This window comes from Curcuma longa, unplaced genomic scaffold (assembly GCF_044706935.1).
Source record: "Curcuma longa cultivar G26 ecotype Majalengka, Jawa Barat unplaced genomic scaffold, ITB_CL_G26_1.1 utg3290_np1212_1714210_RagTag, whole genome shotgun sequence".
NCBI lineage: Eukaryota > Viridiplantae > Streptophyta > Magnoliopsida > Zingiberales > Zingiberaceae > Curcuma > Curcuma longa.
Genome location: NW_027435602.1, coordinates 1,161,491 through 1,184,233, shown reverse-complemented (window position 1 = coordinate 1,184,233; position 22,743 = coordinate 1,161,491). Strand labels below are relative to the sequence as shown.

At 34.6% G+C, this 22,743-nt stretch overlaps 3 protein-coding genes across 3 annotated transcripts; 1 reads left to right on the top strand and 2 right to left on the bottom strand.

Moving 5' to 3' along the window:
• Nucleotides 1–1,541: 1,541 nt before the first annotated feature.
• LOC141820415 (aromatic aminotransferase ISS1-like) lies at nt 1,542–8,435 on the bottom strand. The gene is made up of 9 exons (XM_074707723.1): nt 8,023–8,435; nt 7,653–7,700; nt 6,785–6,913; nt 6,221–6,280; nt 5,407–5,563; nt 3,650–3,753; nt 3,506–3,564; nt 2,633–2,741; nt 1,542–2,073 (listed from the first exon to the last, which is right to left on the bottom strand). The coding sequence occupies exons 1-9, from the start codon at nt 8,083–8,085 to the stop codon at nt 1,621–1,623; spliced, it is 1,182 nt and encodes a 393-aa protein (XP_074563824.1). The 5' UTR covers nt 8,086–8,435; the 3' UTR covers nt 1,542–1,620.
• A 1,803-nt stretch (nt 8,436–10,238) lies between these two features.
• LOC141820419 (uncharacterized) lies at nt 10,239–15,747 on the bottom strand. Its single transcript, XM_074707727.1, has 7 exons — nt 15,703–15,747; nt 14,415–14,750; nt 14,249–14,320; nt 14,042–14,164; nt 13,040–13,138; nt 11,134–12,955; nt 10,239–10,539 (listed from the first exon to the last, which is right to left on the bottom strand). Exons 2-6 carry the CDS (start codon nt 14,732–14,734, stop codon nt 11,152–11,154), a joined length of 2,418 nt encoding a protein of 805 aa, XP_074563828.1. The 5' UTR covers nt 14,735–14,750; nt 15,703–15,747; the 3' UTR covers nt 10,239–10,539; nt 11,134–11,151.
• A 641-nt stretch (nt 15,748–16,388) lies between these two features.
• On the top strand, nt 16,389–22,387 carry LOC141820420 (superoxide dismutase [Fe] 2, chloroplastic-like). The gene is made up of 10 exons (XM_074707728.1): nt 16,389–16,536; nt 16,610–16,649; nt 17,592–17,669; nt 17,787–17,975; nt 18,636–18,807; nt 19,422–19,495; nt 19,572–19,598; nt 19,696–19,719; nt 19,816–20,001; nt 22,004–22,387. The coding sequence occupies exons 1-9, from the start codon at nt 16,439–16,441 to the stop codon at nt 19,939–19,941; spliced, it is 828 nt and encodes a 275-aa protein (XP_074563829.1). The 5' UTR covers nt 16,389–16,438; the 3' UTR covers nt 19,942–20,001; nt 22,004–22,387.
• Nucleotides 22,388–22,743: the final 356 nt, after the last annotated feature.

Genomic DNA, 22,743 nt, shown 5'->3' with positions numbered 1-22,743 from the left:
AGCTAGATTAGAGTTATTGAAATTTTAATTTGAATATATTTAAATTAAAATTATATAAAAATAAATAGAGTTTGATTTGAGTTTGACTTTGAAAATCAATCAAAATATTATGAGTTTGAATTTGATTAAAAAAAATATCAAACATATTCAAATTTGACTCAAATTTGATAATTTCATATGCAAATTAAATATTTTTTGAATAAGTTTGAAAAGCTCACAAGCATGCTAAATTTGTTTACACCCATAATTACTATAGTACACTATTGATCAATATTTATGCACATATTATAACATATCTATTATAATATACTATTAATCAATATTGATTTGAGCTAAATAGGAGTTTACTTGTACATATGTGTAGAGTAGTTATAAATAATAATATAATATTGATTAATATTGAGTTAAATTAAATAGTATTTCATATGTGCATATGTTATTGTAATTATAAATTATAATTGTCATAATATTCTAACTACCATTAATAACTGTTAAAATAAAGAAATATAATTCAGTAAAAAGAAGGACGTTATTTTGATAATTAAAAAAAAAGGAGCATCATCTCACAATTCTAATAATAAAAAGGAATAACGTGTTTTATGTGGAAATATGAGTATACATATATATATTTTTTTTCATCTGAAACATTATAATTATGCTTTGGTATTAATTGTTGTTAAATATCATCTTAATTTTTAGTATTTTTAATAATTATTTAACCTTTTTTTCAACAAATCTATTACAATATATTAAATTCCAAACAATACCCCTTAGTTAAACATATAATTCCTTTTTTCTTTAAATACAATAAAGGTTTGATTAAACTATTAGTTGCCAAATAATATATAGTTCTTTAATTACTTGAAAATATAGAAAGACTTTAATAGCTCATAAAATGCATCTATATGTCTACAAAATAATATTTAGTAATTTTGATGAAAAGAATTATTGGATTTTTTTTACTAAAATTGTTATATTTTGTATATTTAATTGAAAATAATGTGCTCTTAAATTTATATATATTATGTCATGATTGGTTTTCACTACCTTGAAAAAGTATTTTATGATAAATTTTAAATTATATATTTTTAAAATTTATACTTTTTGATATTTTAAAAATAAAAGATAAAGTGTAATAATTTTATAAAATCTCTAATTTGTGTAGTAATTTTAAAAATAAAAGGTAAAGAATTTTTTAAAATTTATAATTTGGGTAGTAATTTCAATTAAAAAATTATTTATAAAATCTCTATTTTTAATTAAAACCAGAATTAGAAGAAGTTATCCAATATTTTAGAGGATGAGAAAATAATCATATCTATTCCCTCTTTAAATACAATTATTTACCAAATGAATGAAAATGACGCTTCATTATGGTTTAGGAGAAATTTGAAAATTAACACGTAAACAAATCAAGTTGGTTATGGTTTACAAAAGACAAGATGTTATTTGCTGTCTTTGCCTCTTCGCAATGGAAAATGAATTGAAACAAAAACTAGCAAAGCAATGAATATGAACACCAAATGAGGGAAGATCTTATTTGAATCAGTCAAGAAGGCAAATGAAACAGCTCGACTTCACTTCACTTGTGCTTTGGCGCCCAACGATTGCATTTGTTATTCAGTCGACCATGCCGTCCTTCACTAGCTCCTCCAAACCTTTCTTCAGTCTGTAGGCAGCGACCTCGCAATCGGCCTCTCTCAGACCGCCGAACGCGATTCGAACGTAGCCTGGACTGCCGCAGGCACTCCCGGGAATGATGATCACATGGTGCTTCCTCACTAGCCATTTGACAACCTCATAGTCGTCTGAGAACTTCTCAGGAAGTTTTGCCCAAAGATAGATAGCACCCTGTCCGCCCTTAACATTTTCTTCCCCGAGTGGAGCCAAAGCTTTTACGAGCATGTCTCTGCTCCTCACCAGGAGCTGCACCCTTTCTCTAACCCATTCCGGTCCAACTTCAAGGGAGTGAAGAGCCAAATGCTGGCCTATGATGGAAGCACAGATGGGAATGTTGTCCTGAACTTTGAGTAGCTGAGCTGCAAACCCATCGACGGCATCTGGGTATGCTATCTGTAAGTTTGTATACGAGATTAAGACACAAAGATTCAAAAAGATGACCGAAAATCTATACGACAGTTCATAGAAGATGAGAATTATTGTTCCAACTAGCTCAGCTATATCTTGCTTATGCATACCTCTCATCTTTGCTCTATGAACAATGCAATTGGATCACAGTATTCTTAAACTTGCAGGTATAAGCTTGACGACTGAAGATAAAAAGTAAAGAAACCAATGCTTAACCTTATAAGCTATGATTGCCTAAAGTATTAGTTTGAGCAGAAATAGTTTGTTTTCTACCTAGCAGTCAACATGAATACTCAACAGACTGAAATCTATCTGAAACAAAAATTGCTCATCGAGATGCTTGCTAGAAAACAAAACAGGCTTCTGAGAATTTCACTTGTTAGCATGTATGTGGTATTGAACATCAGGTGCAAGATTGAGTTGGGAAGGAGTTATCTCAATGCAAAAGGGTGCAATAACCCAAAGGATTATAAGAACAAGGCAAGCAAGATGGACTGAAATGTCAGCTGAAAACAATTAAGGACAATAGAAGTGGTCGACTTACATATCCAATACGCCATCCCATAATTCCATAGGCCTTAGAAAACGAGAAGAGATTGATGATGTGGTTATCTTCTATGCAAGAATGCTTCAGACCATTGTACATGAAATACCTGCATCGTCGTAATATTTGACAACAACAAAAAAAAAAAAGCCATAAATGGAAAGGAATCTTGGTTGGATCAATGGGGCAGAGAGATAAACGAATAAACATGCTTATGATGTTGCATAATATTTATGTGCTAAAAACATATCTGCACAGCCTATAACCATCGAAAGAAAACAGAAACAAGTTCATATTGACATATCTCTGAGGCAAAAATAGTTCGACCTCTACTATTCAGTTGTATAAAGGCACAGGTCTGCTACATAATGTAAAGTGTCACCCGTAAAAGGAATTTGATTTGTTGTTGCACATCCTAATGACTTGATCAAATGAATGTCTCCTATACATTTGGCGAAAACTTCAATCCAAAAGTATATTCTAAACGCTAGGAGTCTGCAAAACATTCAATTTAAACCAAAAGTTTTGACTTGCCAGCCTTTTCTAATAGACTTGTATGAAAAATCCTAATTAAGTTAAACTAAAAAATTTATCACCCACTTGAAAACAACTATTGCAACAATTCTCATCTATAACAAGTAGATGATGATGATATCATATTTGTCATACTAGCATTGTCCAGCAATCATGGAATAAGGTTGCATCTTGCGGCAATGCACACTAATGGATTTGCAAGTATATGCTGCCATGTGCACATACAAACTGAGTTTAATGACGTTTCTTGATTATTTATCTCAATATTGACAATTTATAAGTTGAACCTAGCGAATGATATGATGTTGCTAGTAAGAAAAAGATAACCATCGTACTTACTCATATGTGTTATCTACAACGAACCATGCACCGGCTCTTTTACAAAGATCTGACATTTTCTGGTAAAAAAACTATATAGATTAGACAGAGGAAAAATTGGCAGCATATTTGTAGAGACATATAATTATATATCATGTAATTTACCAGGAGAAGAGGCTCCGGGATGTAGGCTCCTGAAGGGTTTCCTGGATTTACAACAGTCACTAGCTTGGGAATTGGATCTTGCGATAGAGTCTTCTCTAACCATTCTGCACCAATTATATATTTTAAGGAAAAAAAAACTATTATCATTTCACTGGTTCATTCATATATGATTAGTCTGAGAGATGTATGTTCTAAACAAAGGTGTATGATCCACACAGACAAACATCAAGAACATGGATCATAAGAGAAGGTGTAGGACTTAACATAGATTCTGAATCTAGAACATCCAATGGGGAATAAACACACTGTACATAACTAATGACTCATAATATCTCTAACACTCCCCTCGAGTAGAGCACGAATACAATTTATCTCCTGCTGGTTACATGAACTAGAAAAGGATTACAAAAAAAGGAAAATAAAATTGACTAAAGCAATACAAAGCAAGTGCTGATTACTTTGACGCCATATTAATGTGTCAGCCAATTTCTTGTTGATCTTCTTCTTGCGTTAGTGTTGACAACACACAGTGGACTAATGAAGCGAAGAAGCAAAACACACAACAAGAATTTTAGGACAATTTCAGTGGTCAGAATGGAGGACATGCATTAAAAGATAGAGGACAAGGCAACATTGTAGGAGATAATATATCGGGTGGGCTTGTGCTTGTGACGACATTGATATCATGTGATGAATAGATGAAATGGGAGAAGAAAGAATTCAACGAGAGTCTTTAAGGTGGCATTTGAAGGTCAGTAGACAAGTAGATATTGGAAGAATACAGGCACTTACCTTTTGAGGTAAGATGAAAGACTTTTACTGTTAGAGGACCCACCCCTTTTGAGGTAAGATGAAGAGCAAAAACTTAACTTTCAAGGTAAGAGGAAGACATTTTTTGATGTAAAAGAGTAATGATTTACCTTTCAAAGTAGTATGAGGAAGAATAAACTTACCTTTTGAGGTAAGAGGAAGAGCAACAACCTTCTGAGATAAGAGGAAGGACTTAGGACTTAACTACCAAGGTAAGAGGAAGACATACCTTCCAAGATAAGAGTAAGAGGAATGACTTTGCTTCCAAGGTAAGAGGAAGAGAGATGTCACACAACCCAAACATATAAGGACTAGCCTCAAGTGCTGGTTCGTATAATTATCAATTACTAATATTCAGATATATAAAATCTAATATTATTCAATAAAAAAATATCATTTTTAATAATATCTATTCTAATTATTTTATATTTTTTATTAATTTCTTTGTCATTTTAAAAATCTCCCCACAAGCTTGTATGGAAGAAGACTTTTCTACCGAGATACGAGAGACTTCTTTCCTAGGTAAGAGGAACACTAGCTTTCGAGGTAAGATGAAGAGGAAATTATCTTCCAAGGTAAGCAGAGGAAGAATTAGTTTCGAAAGGAAGAGGAAGACTTACTATCGAGATGTAGGAAGCAAACGAGTTAATTTCAAGTTAAGAGGAAGAGGTTTCTGATGCCTTAAACACCACCTAGAAATTCATGACCTTATCAAGGATCACTGTAGAAGGCCTAGGGCACTACTCTGGTACTATGTTGAATGGGAGGAAAGAAATATTGTATTGATGTACTATCAAAGACATCTATTACATAAAGTTATAGGAGTCAGAATAATCCCAAAACCTATATCATTCGGTGTGAGACTCAACCGACAACACATATCTAATCACTTATAATACCTCTAATAGTAATTTAACTTTGGCAAAACAAGTAAAAAAGAGACTTACCAACATCTGGTTGAAGTGTTTTAGGATCACTAGGGCCAACCAATATGTTGGTAATGCCTGTCATCTGGAATGCCATATGAGCATTGAAGTAATATGGCGCAAACATGACAACTGAATCCCCTGGATCGCAGAGGATAAGCACCACATTTACAAATGCCTATCAAACATACAAAGAGTAAATAAAAAAATTAAGCAATTTGTCTATGAAGGTAATCAAACACTATAGAATTACATACCCCAGCATGTGGAAAATCAGACTCCATCAGAACAAATCAAATCAACTTTACCTTCTAAGCACTCTAACATACTTGACTAACCAAAAGTACAAAAGCCTATACAAACAACATAAAAATGCTCATTGAACTAATCCATGTTAGTGATTATGGAATCCACTTAGTTGCCATGGAAATTCACTATATGCTTTAGAAAAACTGAGGATAAAGCCTTATGAAAGCTCCCATCAAAGACTTTTCTTATATGGATTATTTTATTAGGTTATGGTATCCGACATTCATTTACAAATTAGTCTTGCTCATCCAAGCATGAACTGGTAACCTTACTGTCTTGAAGTCATATGAAGAAAAGAGTTAAGCAAATGAGCGAGCTAGTAATATACAAACTGAACTTCCACATTCCAGACAAAATGAGATGAGCTTACATGTTGGATAAACTAAGAAATTTGAATGAAGATAATAAAGAAGATCAAATTGCGAATGAAAACAAATTGATCAGCAACTTCTCTTCAGTTTTCTTACAAAAGATAACAGAGAACTTGGAAGATGAAACTACCAAATACTGATGGAAACTTGATTACCTGGTTTGCACCAGCTGTGACCATAACTGCAGATTTATTCAGATTATTTTCCCTTTGTAACTGCAACCAATTCAAAATATTAGATTATTAGTAGCATTACATTCTATAGTGAATACAAAATGCATATGTGAATGTCTTCTTAATTTTCACAAGTTGCACATGCTAAGTTAGAGAGAGTCTTTATATAATGGAAGAAGGCAACTAAACATAATGGGTCCTTAAAACTAATTTGCTCCGATTTGTGTTTTCATGGCTACCTAGTAGAAGTTAGTTAAATAATCATCTTCAAAATTTTTGGCCGTTTCTACCTCTTATAAACTTCATTCCAATGAAGCATAAATTTCTAGATTCTACTGCAATTACCAGTTTGTACACTTCTTATAAAGAGGAGAAACAATTTATCAATTACTACTACAGACAATTAGTCTACAACTATTTAGAGCACTTGCAATCACCATTAAGAGTCCAAAAAAACTAAAGTTGATTTTTTTTAGAACTTAAGTAGATTAATCATTTCAGCTATTATGAATGTGAAGCCTGATCTTGCAATTTATGAGGAAATACCTTCTCAATCAGAGCCTGCCTTAGTTCTGGAAGACCTTCATCAGCACCATATTTACTAATTGAAGGGTCCCCAAGAAGTTGTTTGACTTTTTCTAGAGCTTGTTCAGGTGGTTGCCAATAGACCACACCCTGTATGAGATATTGAGAATGATTTCAAAAGTAGCAATGGCTATTATAACAAGTATTTACAAGGTTGTTCATTTGATTCATAGCGAACCAAACCAAACTGAATTGAGCCAAATCAATTTTTATATTAATTTTCTTGAAACTAAACCAAACTGATCGGAATTAGCATGCAAATTAAAGTAAATCTCAATCAAAATTATCGATTTGCTTCAATTGAGTTTGGGTTGAACGAAGATTTCAATAAAATGTCATAATTTTTTAACTATTGTATTAGATTGCAATTCTTTATAAACACCTTTTTTAAAAAATATTAAATTAAGTAGGCATGTTGTGAACTTTTGAATTTGGCATAAATTATGTATACCTTGAATTATTCCAAATAACCTTAATGTTAAATATGTTCAATCATAAACAAATAAACTAACATTTTTGGTTAGGTTGGGGTTACAATTACCAAACCAGAAACCAAAATCAAACCCAAAGTTTAGAAGATAATGGATCCAGGCAGCAAGACCGAAATGAAACCCAATTTTCAGAAGATAATGGATCGCATGCACCAACTTCAGAAACTGACTATTGTAATTAAGTTCCATTTTATAAAAATTAATTATAAAAACTAGATCACCTACTAAATTTTGAAGAAAGTGTTCTCGAGTTGCGTGAGCATGATAAACAAATGCATCAGAAAATCAAGCAAACAATCAGCACAAACTGAGTGGTATAGAGATTCCGCCAGACAAACCTGAGCTAGTGAGATCGCTTCCTTCGTTCCACGCATCAGTTCCTGAATCTGAAAAAGGCAAAAGAATCCAATTAATAAATTTAAAATGCAACTTGCGAATCCCAAAAAGAACCACAGTCCTCGAAGCACGTAGCCAACTATTACAAATGTCAAAAAGAAAACAACGGTCACTTTCCCACTTTTCACATAAAAAAAATGAAAGCGAGCAAAGATTCAATCTTTTTGCAGCAGCCTTGCAAAGATGGGAAGAAAAACAGACAGAGTAAAATAGATCTCTAACCTCGTTACCTGATCATCCAAAATCAAGAAGAAGAAGAAAAAAGAAAAGAAAATTCCTGTTTCACAAAGCAGAAAATGCGAGCCAACTTGCCTGGACCATGACAGGCGTATCCGTCTCGAGAGCTCTCTTCGCAAGCTTGGCCCTTGTCCCCATTCCGCCTCCTCTGCTCCAACAGTAGCTCCTACTGCGCCTATGATGATCGAGAAGTGCACAAGTGGAAGGTCAAACGGGCAGCGAGGGAGGCCTAATCCCTAGGAAAGACCCAGGCCGATTCACATAAATAGGGAGGCAAAAGCGGAAGCTTTGGCCACCAAACTTGACGTCACAAACCAGCAGCGTCCCTCTCCCCTTGCGCATATAAAGATCCAATCTTTATTGCTTCGCAAACTGACGAAATGAATGAGTCAGCAGCCTGAAAAGGAAAAGGCGGAGACGTGGGAAGATCAAACAGTGGAAAGGTGAAGAGATCTGATGGAGAACGAACGAGCAGGCGCGGTCGAACTTCGAAGGCGTCTCATGTTTTACTCGTTGACTTTCCTTTTTTTTCCTTTCCAATAGTAAAAGTCAGAATAATAATATAATTAGTCAAGTTTACAAATTGAGCAGAACACCAAAGAAACTTCCTACTTAAAAAATTCAATTAAAATATTGAAATAAATATTTAAATATTATTTTAAGAAAGGAATGGGTGAAAATTATATATTTATTAGCTATCGAAGGAAACTTCTCTTAAATTATTATTATTATTTATTTGACTACTTTGCTATCAATAGGAAACCAATTTGAGTTAATTCTAGTATAAAAATAAAAAAATTGTTAAATTCTTTATAAGGAAAAGTAGTTTAGGAAATATATAAATAAATTATTATTATTTAAAATAGATTGTTTTGGGAAGAGGAGTAGTAGCTAATTTTTTAATGTGAATGAGAATTAATATCTAAAATTTTATAAGTATTAAAAAATATATATAGTTGCATTAATTTTCATGGGCCTAATAAAGGATGTGAAACTTTTTTATAATTCAACTGAGAAAATTAAGATCGACCCATTTTAAATTCGTGGCTATTAAATTTAATTGGATTCAATTGGAAGCTCAATTAAATTAAGTATATAAGAAAATTTTAGTCATTCAACACCTAGCAATCATCGAGCAATTTATATTTGATTAAAATTATTATATTCTAAAATCATTGAGGATGTGAATAAAAAAAACTCCTACAAAATAATTATTCATTCAAATTAATCACATGAGCAAAACGGCTCTATTTAAAAATATAAGTGGAGAGAAAAGTTTTTTTTTTGTTGCCAAAGCTATGAAAGAAAAAACCTAAGAATACATCTATTTATTCAAATTTATTGATTGAACAAAAATACACTATATACTAATAATAATTTTGATCAAAATTATCCTCATATACTCAGAAGATCAATATTCAAATTCTATTAATGATAAATATTTTAAAATCTATTTTTGAATGTACATAAATTATACTCCAAATTTTCAAATTTATTGGATAAATCAACTAAAAAAAATCATCTACCTATTATTAAAAAAAATTAACTAAAACTTTTATATTTTTATTTTAGAATTGCAGAATACATCTCTACCCACTCAAGCAAAAAATACCCCTTAAAAGACATCACCAACTAATTAGCTATTTAGATCCACACACTTACATGGTGAGCACAAATCAAATTAATTATTATCTTTTATTAACAAATATTATATGCTCTATTTTTAAAATTTTAAAAATATTTTTTAGATTTTTAAAAATATTTTTAAATTTTAGAATAGACTTAGCACGCAGATCGAGCTCTTATTACCCGTTTGACTTGCAAACCAAGCACTCTAATATTTTTATTTTCAATAATTTAGGTATCCAACTCTTACAATTCGACTAATCTTGAAGATGATTGATCCTACCTATGAAAATTTTTTATTGATCATTAGAGTAAATCGAAAAGTATAGATGGCTCCTGACGAACAATCCAACATTATAAAATTTTCAAACTCCCTAGATATAATGTACCCTAAATGAGATTTGAATCCTTATTGTCTAAAAAGTCCGTTCCATTTCTTACCATCACACCATAGCTTTGGGGTAATTAAGCAACCCAACATGAGTTGAGTTGTTATTTATTAATGGGTTATACCAAACATAACCATGATTCATCAAGAAGGAAAATATAGGGAAAAAAAAGGGAAAAATGGAGTAATTGTCTGACTTAAAATTATAGCATATGTATAAATTGCCAGTAAAAGGTGAATGCCATAGCTTAAGCTAAATGAAAACTTCAAAATGATATACAGGCAATGAATATAATAGAGTTGTCGACCAAAAGATTCAACTACATACACATACTAAAGACAGCAAAAATACATGGCATCGATCATAAACCAAAAAAATGGTTGCAAAAACTAAAAAGCATGATACATGTATCAAGACGATGCTGTTCGAGGCAGATCAGAACTTCAGAAATTGGAAACAACAAACAAAGAAACCTAAACAAAGTCTTACAGAGCTGATGAACCTGATGAACAAGATAATCTTCAGGTTGAGTCCTTGAGGAGAAGGTACAATACAGGTGGCCGCTAACCTATAAAAGCTGCAGGGGAAAAAAAATATCAGACATCATAGGTTGTGTTTGTATCGAATGAAAAAGCTGTTATTCTCTCAATATTTCTTATGCTAATACTAACTCGGATAATTGGAAAATTCTAAACTTTATACATATAGAAAGCACCAGATATGTCAACTTGTCTTCTCTTGGCAATACTGAGAAACATACATCATGGCAAAACAAGTTAATGCATCAAACTAATCCTTTCTCTTACTTTCTGCTGATATTTTCAGCTATTTAACAGTTTCAACATCATGAAGCACAGCTTTGTTGTGCTATTCTAATCAATGCCAATTAGTGGATAACTTCACGTTAATCTTCCTCAAGTTGATCACCTGCACTAGTTTAGCAAGTTATCCAAAAAGAATCAGAAGGATTAATTTTTTAGGTTTCTGATACATACATGGGAGCTATACTGCAGAATGCAGATTAGTAGCAACCAAAAAGATCTATAATGCCTTAAAAAAAAATGCTGTTTCAAGCTACAGGGAGGCCTAATAAGTTAGTAGATAATTATGCCATAACTGAGAAGTGCATTCCCTATGTTCATTATTTTGGAACATTAGTTTAGTACTGTACCTGATATATCCATGAGGACTAGAGGAAGGCTTCACAAGTTGCCTTGTTGTGGCCTGCTATTTTGCACCTGCTGCAGAATCGAATAGCAGTGTTAATCTTGTTGGGATTAACTCTCTTTCTCCTTGGCCTTCCTGGAGGACGGCGAGTAGGAGGAGGGTATGAACTAGTGCCAGAAAAGAAATCTATGCTTTCAATATTTGGTACTGCACGGACAGACTCTGAATAGGTCAATTGGTAGCAGTCAATTCTGAAATATCTTGAACAATAATCATAAACATTTTTTTCAACCCGGATAAAGGCTGCAACAGCATGCAGACAAGGAAGACCAGAAATCTGCCACCTCTTGCAAGTGCATTCCCAACTTCCAATGTTAACGACAAATATAGCATTGCCACGAACCTCAAACACAGTGTCAGAGGAGCATAATACATTTAGCTTCCGAGCCTTTAACATCTCCTTCTGCAACTTTTGCTCCATAGCTGGTGTTAAGGGGCCTGCCCATGTATTGCATGCTGCACGTCTTTCTTCTATGACCTCTCCTAACTTGTTGATTATTGCATCAAACATATGAACTACTGATGATTCTCTCTTTGCAGGTATCCAATTCATAAATGAATCAACAATGTTTGATGAGAAATGATCATACCTAAAACCCTTGAAAATGGCATCTGACCAGTTTTCAGGCTTAGTCGCCAGAATCCACTCAGCAGCCTCTGCTGAAACATTTCTTATGCTCTCAATAGAAGCATTAAAATCTTCAATGCTGCAGGCTTGGGCAGCACGAGTAAAATCTCCAATCATTGCATCCTTCACTTGAGAAGACCATGGACCCTTCCTCAGTTCATTCTTAAATTCTTCTAAAAGGTGATGCAAACAATAACAGTGATGACTATTATCCTCAAATACTCGAAGTATGGCTCCATCCAAACCCTTCTGCCTGTTTGACACAAAGGTAATTGTGCGAGAGGTTGTTACAGCACACTTCAACTGGAATAGAAACCAAAACCAACTATCATAATTCTCATCCTCCACTACAGCAAAGGCAACAGGAAAGACTGCATCATTTCCATCAACTGTTGCAGCAACCAATAACTTGTGTTGATTGGTTGCTTTCAAGGGAATCCTATCAAGAAAAAGGAGAGGGCGACAACCATGCTCAAAGCCATGAAGGGAAGCGTGAAATGACACAAAAAAATGACGGAACTTTGTATCAAGTGAAGCAGATAGCAAGGCAACACTGCCTGGGTTGGTCTCCAATATTTTTTCAGCAAACCAAGGTAGTTGGTTGTATGTCTCTTTCATAGAATCGTAAAGCTCCTTCTGTGCTACTTCTCTACCTCGCCAAACCTGAGAGTAGGTTAAATTAACACCAAAATCTTCATATATCTCTCTTACGAGATCTTTGGGCTTGCACTGTGGGCTGCAATGCAATTTTTCCTTGATAATTTTGGTGAGCCACTGGCGTGTTGCCTTTCGTTGACCATTTCCTCCATCGCAAGTGTGGACATTCGTCATTTTTTTTATGACGAACTTCAACTTATTTGATGTTTCCGAAGCATGAATGCGCCATGGACAAGTTTCTTCAGCACATCTTACAGTAACTCTACTGGATTCATTCTTAACAAATTTATATGCAAACCCTTTACCAATAGCATAATTACACAATTGAGATCGAAAGTCCTTGGCATTATCAAATTCCTGTCCAACTCCACTTATGATAGTGTCCCAGTGGGAGCTTGAATTAATAGGTCTGACATCTTCAGTAGTGACTAGAGATGTAAAAAGAGGTGTATTTGGATCAACCAAGATGTTCCCAGTTGCCCTAGAAATCACAGTTCAGAAATAAAAATGATTTTCATTTATAATTCATTTACCTGTACTTTATATATTCACTCAGGGTAAGTACCTTTCATCAACCATATCACAATTCATGATCCTATGCCCCGAATCATCCAGAGAAGCAGTGGGGGTAACAAATGGAATTAGAAAGCCATCAGCATTTGCCCTAGTTGATTGTTGCCAATAAAAAAATAACAATACTTAAAGAGTATATCATCAGAAGTTGCACTTGCAATGAATCATATCAATTGCAGTAAAGAACACAAGGAAGATACAAAAAGAAGTACATACTTTGTAAAACTTACCAAGCAATATGCTGTTAGGCACTATTAACAAGAAGGTAAATAAAAGTTAAAGATGGAATTCAACAAATAATGTTGAGAATAGTTTCTGTGAACTAATCAATGAAATAAGTGGTGATGGATTTTAGATATAGTTGCTTCAGATGAAACATCTGTGGTCAATTCATCATCCTTTCCAATTTAATATACAAATGTATATATGTTAACTAGAATTTCTCACACAATAAGGCCCAATTTCAATCAAGTTAACATTTAATCACCTCGTTAAAAAACAACACAGTTGTACGTGTGTCAACTCCTAGAATTAAACACATTTTTTTATGGTTTTACCACGTTTTAAACTTTTAACATGTTCCTTTTGGTGTTTTCATTTTGAATTACTTGGCATAGATTCAAAAACAGGTAATAGAAGTGAAGGTAGGTTGATGAGAATGTAAGGTGATAACTTTATCAACCACAAACAAGTAATTGTGATAAATAAATAATTTAATTATTACTAGTGATATAGTTTTGCAAAGATCTCAATGGACGGAAAAGAATTATGTAGCCAACACCAAATAGTTGAGAGATACTGATTCACAGTTGGATGATGATGAGGCAAAATGATAAAAGAAACAAGGAGAGAAATGAAGATGCATATAATAACAAGAGAGTAAACCATAATTAATCCTAATTATAAATTGCAAGCATTAAATGGAGAAGATATGAAAAAAAAAATTCATAAAATCAAATAGCCAAACTTCTAAAACATACAAAGGTAAGTTTACCTGTGATCGTCATTTTCAGTTACAATTGGTTGCTTTTGGAGATTGTTGCCAATATTTCCAGCTGCACTGGGTAAAACATTTGGGTTACCGAGTTGAAAAACATTGACATGTGTTTTAGTTATCCTGAAGAAGCAAAAGCCTTTTATGTTATTCAATATATATTTAAACTGAAGAAGTCATGAGAAATTCATAATAGCATTATTTAACCTTTTTCGTTTTCCATCTTGAGCATTTTTAGCAGTGCCAATGTTTGAGGTTCCAGAATCAGCTACAATTATCCTACATGAAGACTATCTCTTGTGAATTCAAATCATGTATGAAGTGCTGACCAATTAGTCAGCATGGTATTCTCTTCAGCAAATTCTGTATATACCTGTTCTCAACCTTGTTTATGATATAAACCTCAGCAGTCAAAACATTAGAAGTAAAATCAATCATCCGAGCTAAATCCTTGTCATTAGACACTGTGATAAGTGTTTTAGTGTTGCCTGGGAGAAAATATTTGATGGACATACTGTTTACATCAACATTGAACACACTGGTAAGTTCAAACTTAAAAGCATCAAAACTCATGCCATGAGCTACTTCAAGTGCATGAGCTTCTCCACCAGAATATGTCATAGATCCATCACTATTATTGACAAATTCACCACCATATTGGCAAATAGCCACTATTCTTCGCTGCTCCTCCATGCTGTTCTCTATCCACCTACATGTTAACACACACCAAACATCAGACAAACAAAAAGCAATAAATAAATATACACTAAGCAAATAGCCATTGCTCTAGAAACCAACACATACAAACATAATACCGAAGGTTCCCATGTTCGATTCAGTTGATGTCAAAAATGAACCATGACTAGTAATAGCATGGAGAGCAGAAGAAATAGCTCAGTTCCAACATACTAATCTAGCATCCAGGACCAGTGTAGTCAAATCAAGGATCTTCAAATGAAACTCTAACAGAGTCACAACAATACTTGAGCAGTAAAATCAGCACCACCATAACAAAATAAATAATCGTGCCACTGAATTTAGCAGGCTATGCTGCAAGAGATGCATTTCAAAAATAGGCCTTGTTTGTTTCAGATTTTTTTTTTAAAAAAAAAATTAAGCATAAAACTTAAAAGCTAAAAAAATATAAAACAACTATTGAACACTGATATTTTGTGAAACATGTTTCATATCAGAGGTGAATGGTGTGAAAAATATTTTTCTCTCTCTAATCTTTCACCAACCAGACCTTAGATTTTGGCAACGTGCATGTGACATTTCAAAAAGTACCCTTTTGATTTTCTATAGTTACTTCAATGATAGATAAATAGGAATGGAAAGGTAGAGGGATCGAGAATGAAAAGCAAAGAAAAAATATTTTGTAAGGGTTATAAAAGAAAAGGCTAGGCTTTCAATATGGTGCACAATATTTTTATTATCTGACAACTCCAGTCACAAATCATTTTTCTGAAGTCATCCTCCAAACTAAGTCAAGCCCGAAAGGTCTTCCCAATCCAATAAATAGAAAACAAATAATACAAGTTTGCTGCAGAGCAGTGGATTTATCGATTTCGTGTTCACAAACAGCGAGCAGATAGTAATCAAGACGGAAGCCATTACTGTGAATCGATTACACGAAGAGAAACAGAGAGATAGAGAGAAACCTGGACGCGGAGGGAATCCGGCCGGAGAAGCAGCGGCGGCAGCGCAGCTTGGGTGGGGGGATTTGGAAGATGTCCGAAAGAAAGGGGGCTTAGGGCAAAGATCATCATCGGGGGCTATGTTTTTATTTCTTTTACATTAATCACCTCCTCATGGGCATATGTGTAAATACGCATCACGGAGAGGGTGAAAAGGCAATTTGCCGACGCCTCGTAAATAAATTACGAATTCGCAATTGAGCCCAACCAAACCGGTTTGCTATTCGTTTTCAAAAACCAACCCGATTTTATTTTAATTTCCCAAAATGGACTGTAATTAAAACTTTGCGTCGGAATACATTCTTCCATTTTATTTATTTTTCACAAACAATTTTTTTATCTTTTAAGAAACAAATTTTCAGTTGTATAAATTATTTATCTTTTAAGAAACAAATTCAGTGATACTTACAACTGCAATATTCAAAAGTTTCTGTATCTGTTTGATAAAAGGAATATGCAAAAAGTGGCATATTTGGAAGAACCCATTCAGTTTATTCATATTGAGAAATTAAGTCTTTTAACTTTTTATCATTTTCAGACGGGAAAAAAAATAAGTTTAATAAACAATAAAATTCTAATCTTGAAAGATGATGGGGAGAAAGGTAAAAAAGAGGGTTGCCCGAACTGGATCTCGCTTTCTTCGTCTCGTTTCTTCGCTTCGTCTCCCATCTCTCTGCTGCTTGCTCCGTCGTACTGAACCATGGCGCTCTCGCTGGGATCCACCTTCGCCCTCTCCCTCGCAAGCCCCTTTTCGGCTCTTCCTGGCCAAGCCGCTAAACGTCCCTCCATTAGTAGCAGGTCCGTTTTCTTTTCTCTTATCAGTAGTTGGCCAACTCCACCACAATCCCATTGTGTTTTCTTCCTTGTGCAGTGCAGCAGGCAAGATATTTCTCAACGCCAAGAACATTGAGGTAAAGCAAATGCGCATGTATGCTATGCGTTTTCAGATTGTGTGCATTTCAATCTGCATCCTAGGTTTTGAGTTCGCGTGCGAGGAAAGAATTGGTAAAAAAGTGAAAAGGAAGTAATTTACTTGCGTTGAGGATAGGGTGTTTTAAGCATTTAGTAGCCTTTGGGTATGATTGGTTATCTTCCTTTTGTTACTTCACTCTGATTCTATTCTCATGCAAATATGGATGAGTAGTGAACATTATCTAGAAGACTGCTAAAGTAATTCTGGATTTATCTGTTTAGATTTTGGATAGTGGCTAATTGTCAGTTCAAAAAGAAACTTTTAGTGGGGATAAACCTGACCTTTTTTCAACATTTTTTTTGAGACCAAATAACATTTTTAAGGATACTAATGCAGTTTTTAGGAGCAATACCAAGCTTAACTAATTGTCTCAAAGCTAAGTTTTTATCTTGACTGGTGATTCACCTGAAGGTGTATTAAGATGTGGTTTTACAATGCTGATCCTTTAGCCTACTGAAATTATAAGACATGCAAGAGCTCGACTGATCGATAGTTATCTAGACTGAAAAAATTACTGTCAGGAAACAGAATCACCTGCATGCTCATTGATCAACAGGGAAAACGGTTCAAAGGCATCTTGAGAGTCAAAATTCAGATCATAGAATTAAAGACTTTTTTTACAATACTTAACTGATGATTGGACTATTTGAATTGAGGCTTCATCTAACATCTCAATGATAAGTTGCAGAAAGATTGGTTTATTTGTCTGAACCTAGAATTAATTCCTGAAGCTGTTTAAATTGAGAATATTGTGTTCAAACAAGAATGATTCATTTGACTTGATTAAACGAAACCATTGCAAAAACATTTGTAATTCTTCTTTTCCATTCGCTTACATGGGAAGGCACTTTGTAAACCTTGATGTTGATTGCTCCCACAGAAGAAACATTTGCATCAGTTTCAAAAAGCTTCCAAGGTACTGGCATACTATGGCCTGACAAACCCTCCATACAAGCTGGTAAGATAGGAGTTTAGTATTAACATCCTCCAAAAATCACATTTAAACCATGCACTGCAAACTTAGCTTTCTTGTGTTGGTACTCTTGAGCCTATTGTGCTTTCTATTTGATGCTAGGATGCACTGGAACCATACATGAGCAGGAGGACCCTGGAACTGCATTGGGGCAGTATTCATCGAGGATATGTAGATAGCCTGAACAAGCAACTTGCCAAGAGCACCTTGTATGGCTGCACAATGGAGGAGTTGATCAAAACCACATTCAACAATGGCAACCCACTACCTGAGTATAATAATGCTGCTGAGGTAATTCTTGCAATTCTACTTGTTCAAATTTTATGTGATGTTTTATCATAGAAGATGATTTTGCTCTTCCATTTCATTATGTTTTAATATCTTTTGTTAAGAAACTATATATTCCACATCTTGCAAAAGGAATATTACATGTATTTATAGCATGGTTTTAATTATTGAGTTGTACTCGCTGGTATGCAAGAAGCCATGAAATGGTCAATACATGAGCGAATGTTGGAACTTCACATTACAAGTCTATTTCTCCCGTGAGAAGCTTTGAATCACATAGTGTCTTCCGCGAGAAACTCTGAATTGTTCGCATATCAAAAATAGTTTCAATCATGTCACAAGCGTTCTCCTCTAAATCCCATTGTGAGCACCCTCCTTTGTGCCAAAACTCTAGTTTACCCTTCCTCCTCTAATGTTGGCTCGCAGGAGTGATGCCAATACTAATCATGTCTTAATTTTTATAGTACTTTCAGGCTTCTTAAACCTTTCATTCCAGTCATTGTTCTTTCCCAGGAAACCTCATCTTGTTGCAATTTTTGGTCTACTAAATCCTATCCAATAACCACATAAGCTGTAGAGGCATCACTTAACAAATTACATTTGTTTGCAAGCCGGCATAATTCATTGTACTTTGGTTATGACCTTGGATCTTATATTATACAGATATGGAACCATGATTTCTTCTGGGAATCTATGCAACCTAATGGCGGGAAATTGCCTTGGGGAGGTTTACTCCAGCAGATTGAAAAGGACTTTGGCTCGTTTTCTAACTTCAGAGATGACTTTGTACAAACAGCAATAACATTTTTTGGATCTGGTTGGGTGTGGCTTGTCTGTGAGTTAATTCTTTATATTTAGCTCCTGTTTAATTCACCTCCCTTCTGTATGTTGTTAGTTCTTATGTGCAAACTATCTAGGAAAGTTAAAATGAAAGCTTGTATGTCATTGTCACTAACCTTTTCTGTTTAATTGCATGCTTAGCAACCTAAAATTGGGTGAAGAAAGAATTATTCGTCACTGAGAAGTGCCAGTTGTCATGCTTATCAAGTCTTTCTGATGAAGCAATACTAGTCTTTAAAATCAATGGTTGTGTTCCTTCTTTATCAAATCTTCATTTTGGTTATCTAATTGCCTTCTAGTACAACAATTGAAGTGTTGAAAAGGAAAAAGACAATTGGTTGCTCTCACATTCCAGTTCAGATGAGGTGGGGAAATGGAAGTGAAGCAACTTGAACATTTTGCCTTGGATCATATTCAGCATTAGATATGCTGCATTTTTTTTAGAAAAGGAAAACATATTCAGAAACATAAATGCACTCAGAAGGACCTTGGATTGATTGCTATTTCATTCAGAATGACAAGAAAATATCTTTTACGTTAGGTAAATAAAGTCTGTCTTCATTTATAGCTAGAATGAGGGAGAGTGAGTTGAATTCCTCTTTTATGCAGTGAAAACTAATGAAAAAAAGCTCTCCATAGTTAAAACATCAAATGCAGTCTGTCCTCTTGTTTGGGGTGATATTGTAAGTTAACCTTCTACTGATTGTTCCTTGCAACATATTTCTTCATATTAAAAACAGTTCCTCTTTGTTTTTCCAGCCAATCATCAACCTGGACATGTGGGAGGTAATAATATGAATAATCCACCTTTTAAATCACACTGGGATCATGTTTGAGACAACTGACTGATAATCCTTTTTTTTTTTTTTTATACTTGTGACAGCATTCATACTATTTGGACTACAAGGTATTGCAAATCTGTTCTGCTAAATAATTTTATATCACTAAATTCAGATATTTCTTGCTTTTCATCAATGTATTATTTAATAAATACTTTAAGCAGGATGACATAAGCAAATATGTTAACAATTTCATGGATCATCTTATATCGTGGCATTCGGCCACTGCCCGTATAGTCCGTGCGGAGGCTTTTGTAAATCTTGGGGAACCAAAAATTCCAGTTGCATGAGACTCTGGAGTTCTTTAACGTTAAAATGTATTTCACTACCTGAGCAACTGAAATCTACAGGTAAGATTTCTCTCTTCCAATCTTTTATTTGGACTACAATTCTTTTGTCTATTTGAAAAATATGAAATTCTTTGTCATGCGACATTCTCACTTCCAGCTTGCAAAAGCCATCACAAGATTTAATATTGGAAGTTAAATCTCTATACAAATATATAATACAATATCTTGCTCTTCCAGATTATTCAGAACTAAGTCTTATGGTTTCAAACACAAAAAATGTTGTTAGGAAACCAACAAACAAGAGTATGTGCTGGGTATATCAGCTTTGCATAACTAAAGTTGAGAGCAATCTGCATGAGATTGGCCACATTAGCAAAGTTCATACTATGCCTGATTGCAAGGGAGCGCACATGCTACCTGGTCCCTGAGGAAGCTGCATTTACAGAAGTTGTCAGTGGAGCTGCACATGATGTCTATGGAATCGCTGGTCGATGCAGCCACACACAATCAGATTGTAGACAGTCAAGTTTTCATGGAAGGATATGGACACAATGTGGGGTTGTGGAGGTTCTGATTTCAGAGAAGTGACAGCTGGTTATTGTCAGGGGGATCCAATTGTGTTCCAGCATGTGAGCTCCGAATAGTCATGAACTAGATCATAGAAGATAAATGGGGCTGCAATAGGTTCGGGTGAGGAGTTTACTGGTCTATATCACACATAGGAAGGTAGTGTCGCTGAAGAGTTCTCCTTCTTTAAGTCAATATAGCCTTGAGTATTTATTTTGTCATTAATGTGGTGTTATATATAGGTTAGAAATAAGAAGGGCAAGCATCATCTGGTGCAAACGTCAATATAGCCTAGAATGTGGTTCCCGGGGCAATGGAGGTTAGAAGTTATCCTTAAAGGGGAACGCAATAGTTCGATGCGCTTCCCGATTTACCCTGGTGGTCGGTTTTCCGTTCCCAATTTCTCTTCAGACAACATGGTAGGACAAAGAATAATTGGAATGAGGCATACCAATCCTCTCAATCACTGGAATGTTCATTCCTTCCTACTTTCTCCTCCCATTACCCACAGCTTATGGACTTGATGTCAAGCCCAAACACTTGACGACTTGGTTCAAAGTCAACCATGATGAGATGTTGCAGAACTCACTTGAGAATAAGGCATATGGTATGGATGATGGTGATGATGACTAAAGTTGGAAAGTATTTATAGAATAATAAAAAAAATAACCTTTTTGTGAATTTAAGAGGTATGTTCTTCAAAAATTTTCAGGTTGATTTAGTAGTGCTGTTGGGTTTGTTGTGCCCGTGTCTTGGCACAACCATGCAATGTTGTGTTATGGAAGGCCCAGCCCTTTTGACACTTCCACACACACAATGGAGTTCTTCCATAAGCTTCCAAGTGTAAGAGCTATGTCTATAAACATTCTTCCTGTAGAAAGTGGTGACCAAAGCGGCTTAGGAGAGACAACATGACCAGAGGTGGTGCTACGCCACATCACGAGTCAATATCTGAACACAATCTGATTGTAGATAGTTGAATCTTCATGGAGGAAGACATGGGCATTCACGGTTACTAAGGATTTGATTCTGGAGAAGCCATGGCTCATGATCAAACGAGGATGTTGCATGAATTTTGTAGGAATGACATTATTGTGAATCCAAATTGCACCTGGGAACTTGTGTATTGGAAGCAATTCTTAGAATACTTTTTCTAATATTTCCATGACTATGATTCTATAAATTCATAAATAGGCCACAGACAAGAACGGTCAGCAGTACAGGCAATTATACCTTACTTTATGCCTTGTGGTGTGAGTTCCCTCATGTTTGTTGCATCACTTTCTTCTCTTCCTGTCCAGTCATCTCAATCCTCAGAAAGTTTCCTTCTAGGTTCTCCTCATGAGTCACTATTATTCAATTCACATGATTCCAGCCAAATTATTTACAGTCCGCTGCACATCTAAAACATATTACCTGAACAATACAACTGCTTCTTCCACATCAAGTCACTATATGAGCTAATATTGTCTTTGCTGTTTTTCACTTCTTCCAGGAATGCATATTATGTATGCATCTCAAGCTTCATTGGTGCAGTACGATCGGATCCTAATTTAAGTGGAGGGCATGCAGAAGAAAGTCATGAAGCTTGGGATCCTTGCTCAGTACATCCGGTATTGCGCTTGAGAAATGAAATATGTGTGAAATTTTTAGCTCGAGTTTCATCTTCTATGACAGATTTGATGTTGTTAGAACTGCTTGTCTCAAGGTGCTTAATTAGGCAGTAGTGCTAATGACTAACTGAAGATAATGCTTGTGGGTGGTTTTGGCTATATCTTGATTCAATTCAGAGGCACATGTTGCCATCTCTCTTTTGCTTGTTTGCCTTTGATGTGTTCTCCTCACTGGCTATGTAAACTTCTCTTAAGTTATCCAATTGATACAGCATTAAAAGAGACCAAATGGTAACCATAAAAAAGGAAGAGAAGCCACTGTACGTATATTTATTTATTTATTTTTTTATACTTTCACTTTCTTTATTATTTTTGGAGTCTCAATTCCATTTGTCGGTTGTTTGATTAAATCGATTCTGTCACAATTTTAAATCGATTCAGTTAAATTGATTTTATTTTTTTATTGAACTGATTAAGTTTTATTAATTGAAGGGGAGTCTTGGCGCAACACGAGTTCAAATCCGAAAACAGTTTTTTGTTAAAGGCAAAGTAAGGCTTTAGATCATTTCCCCGGACCTCGCATGGCGGAATTAAGTTTTATTAATTATTTCCGAATTAACCG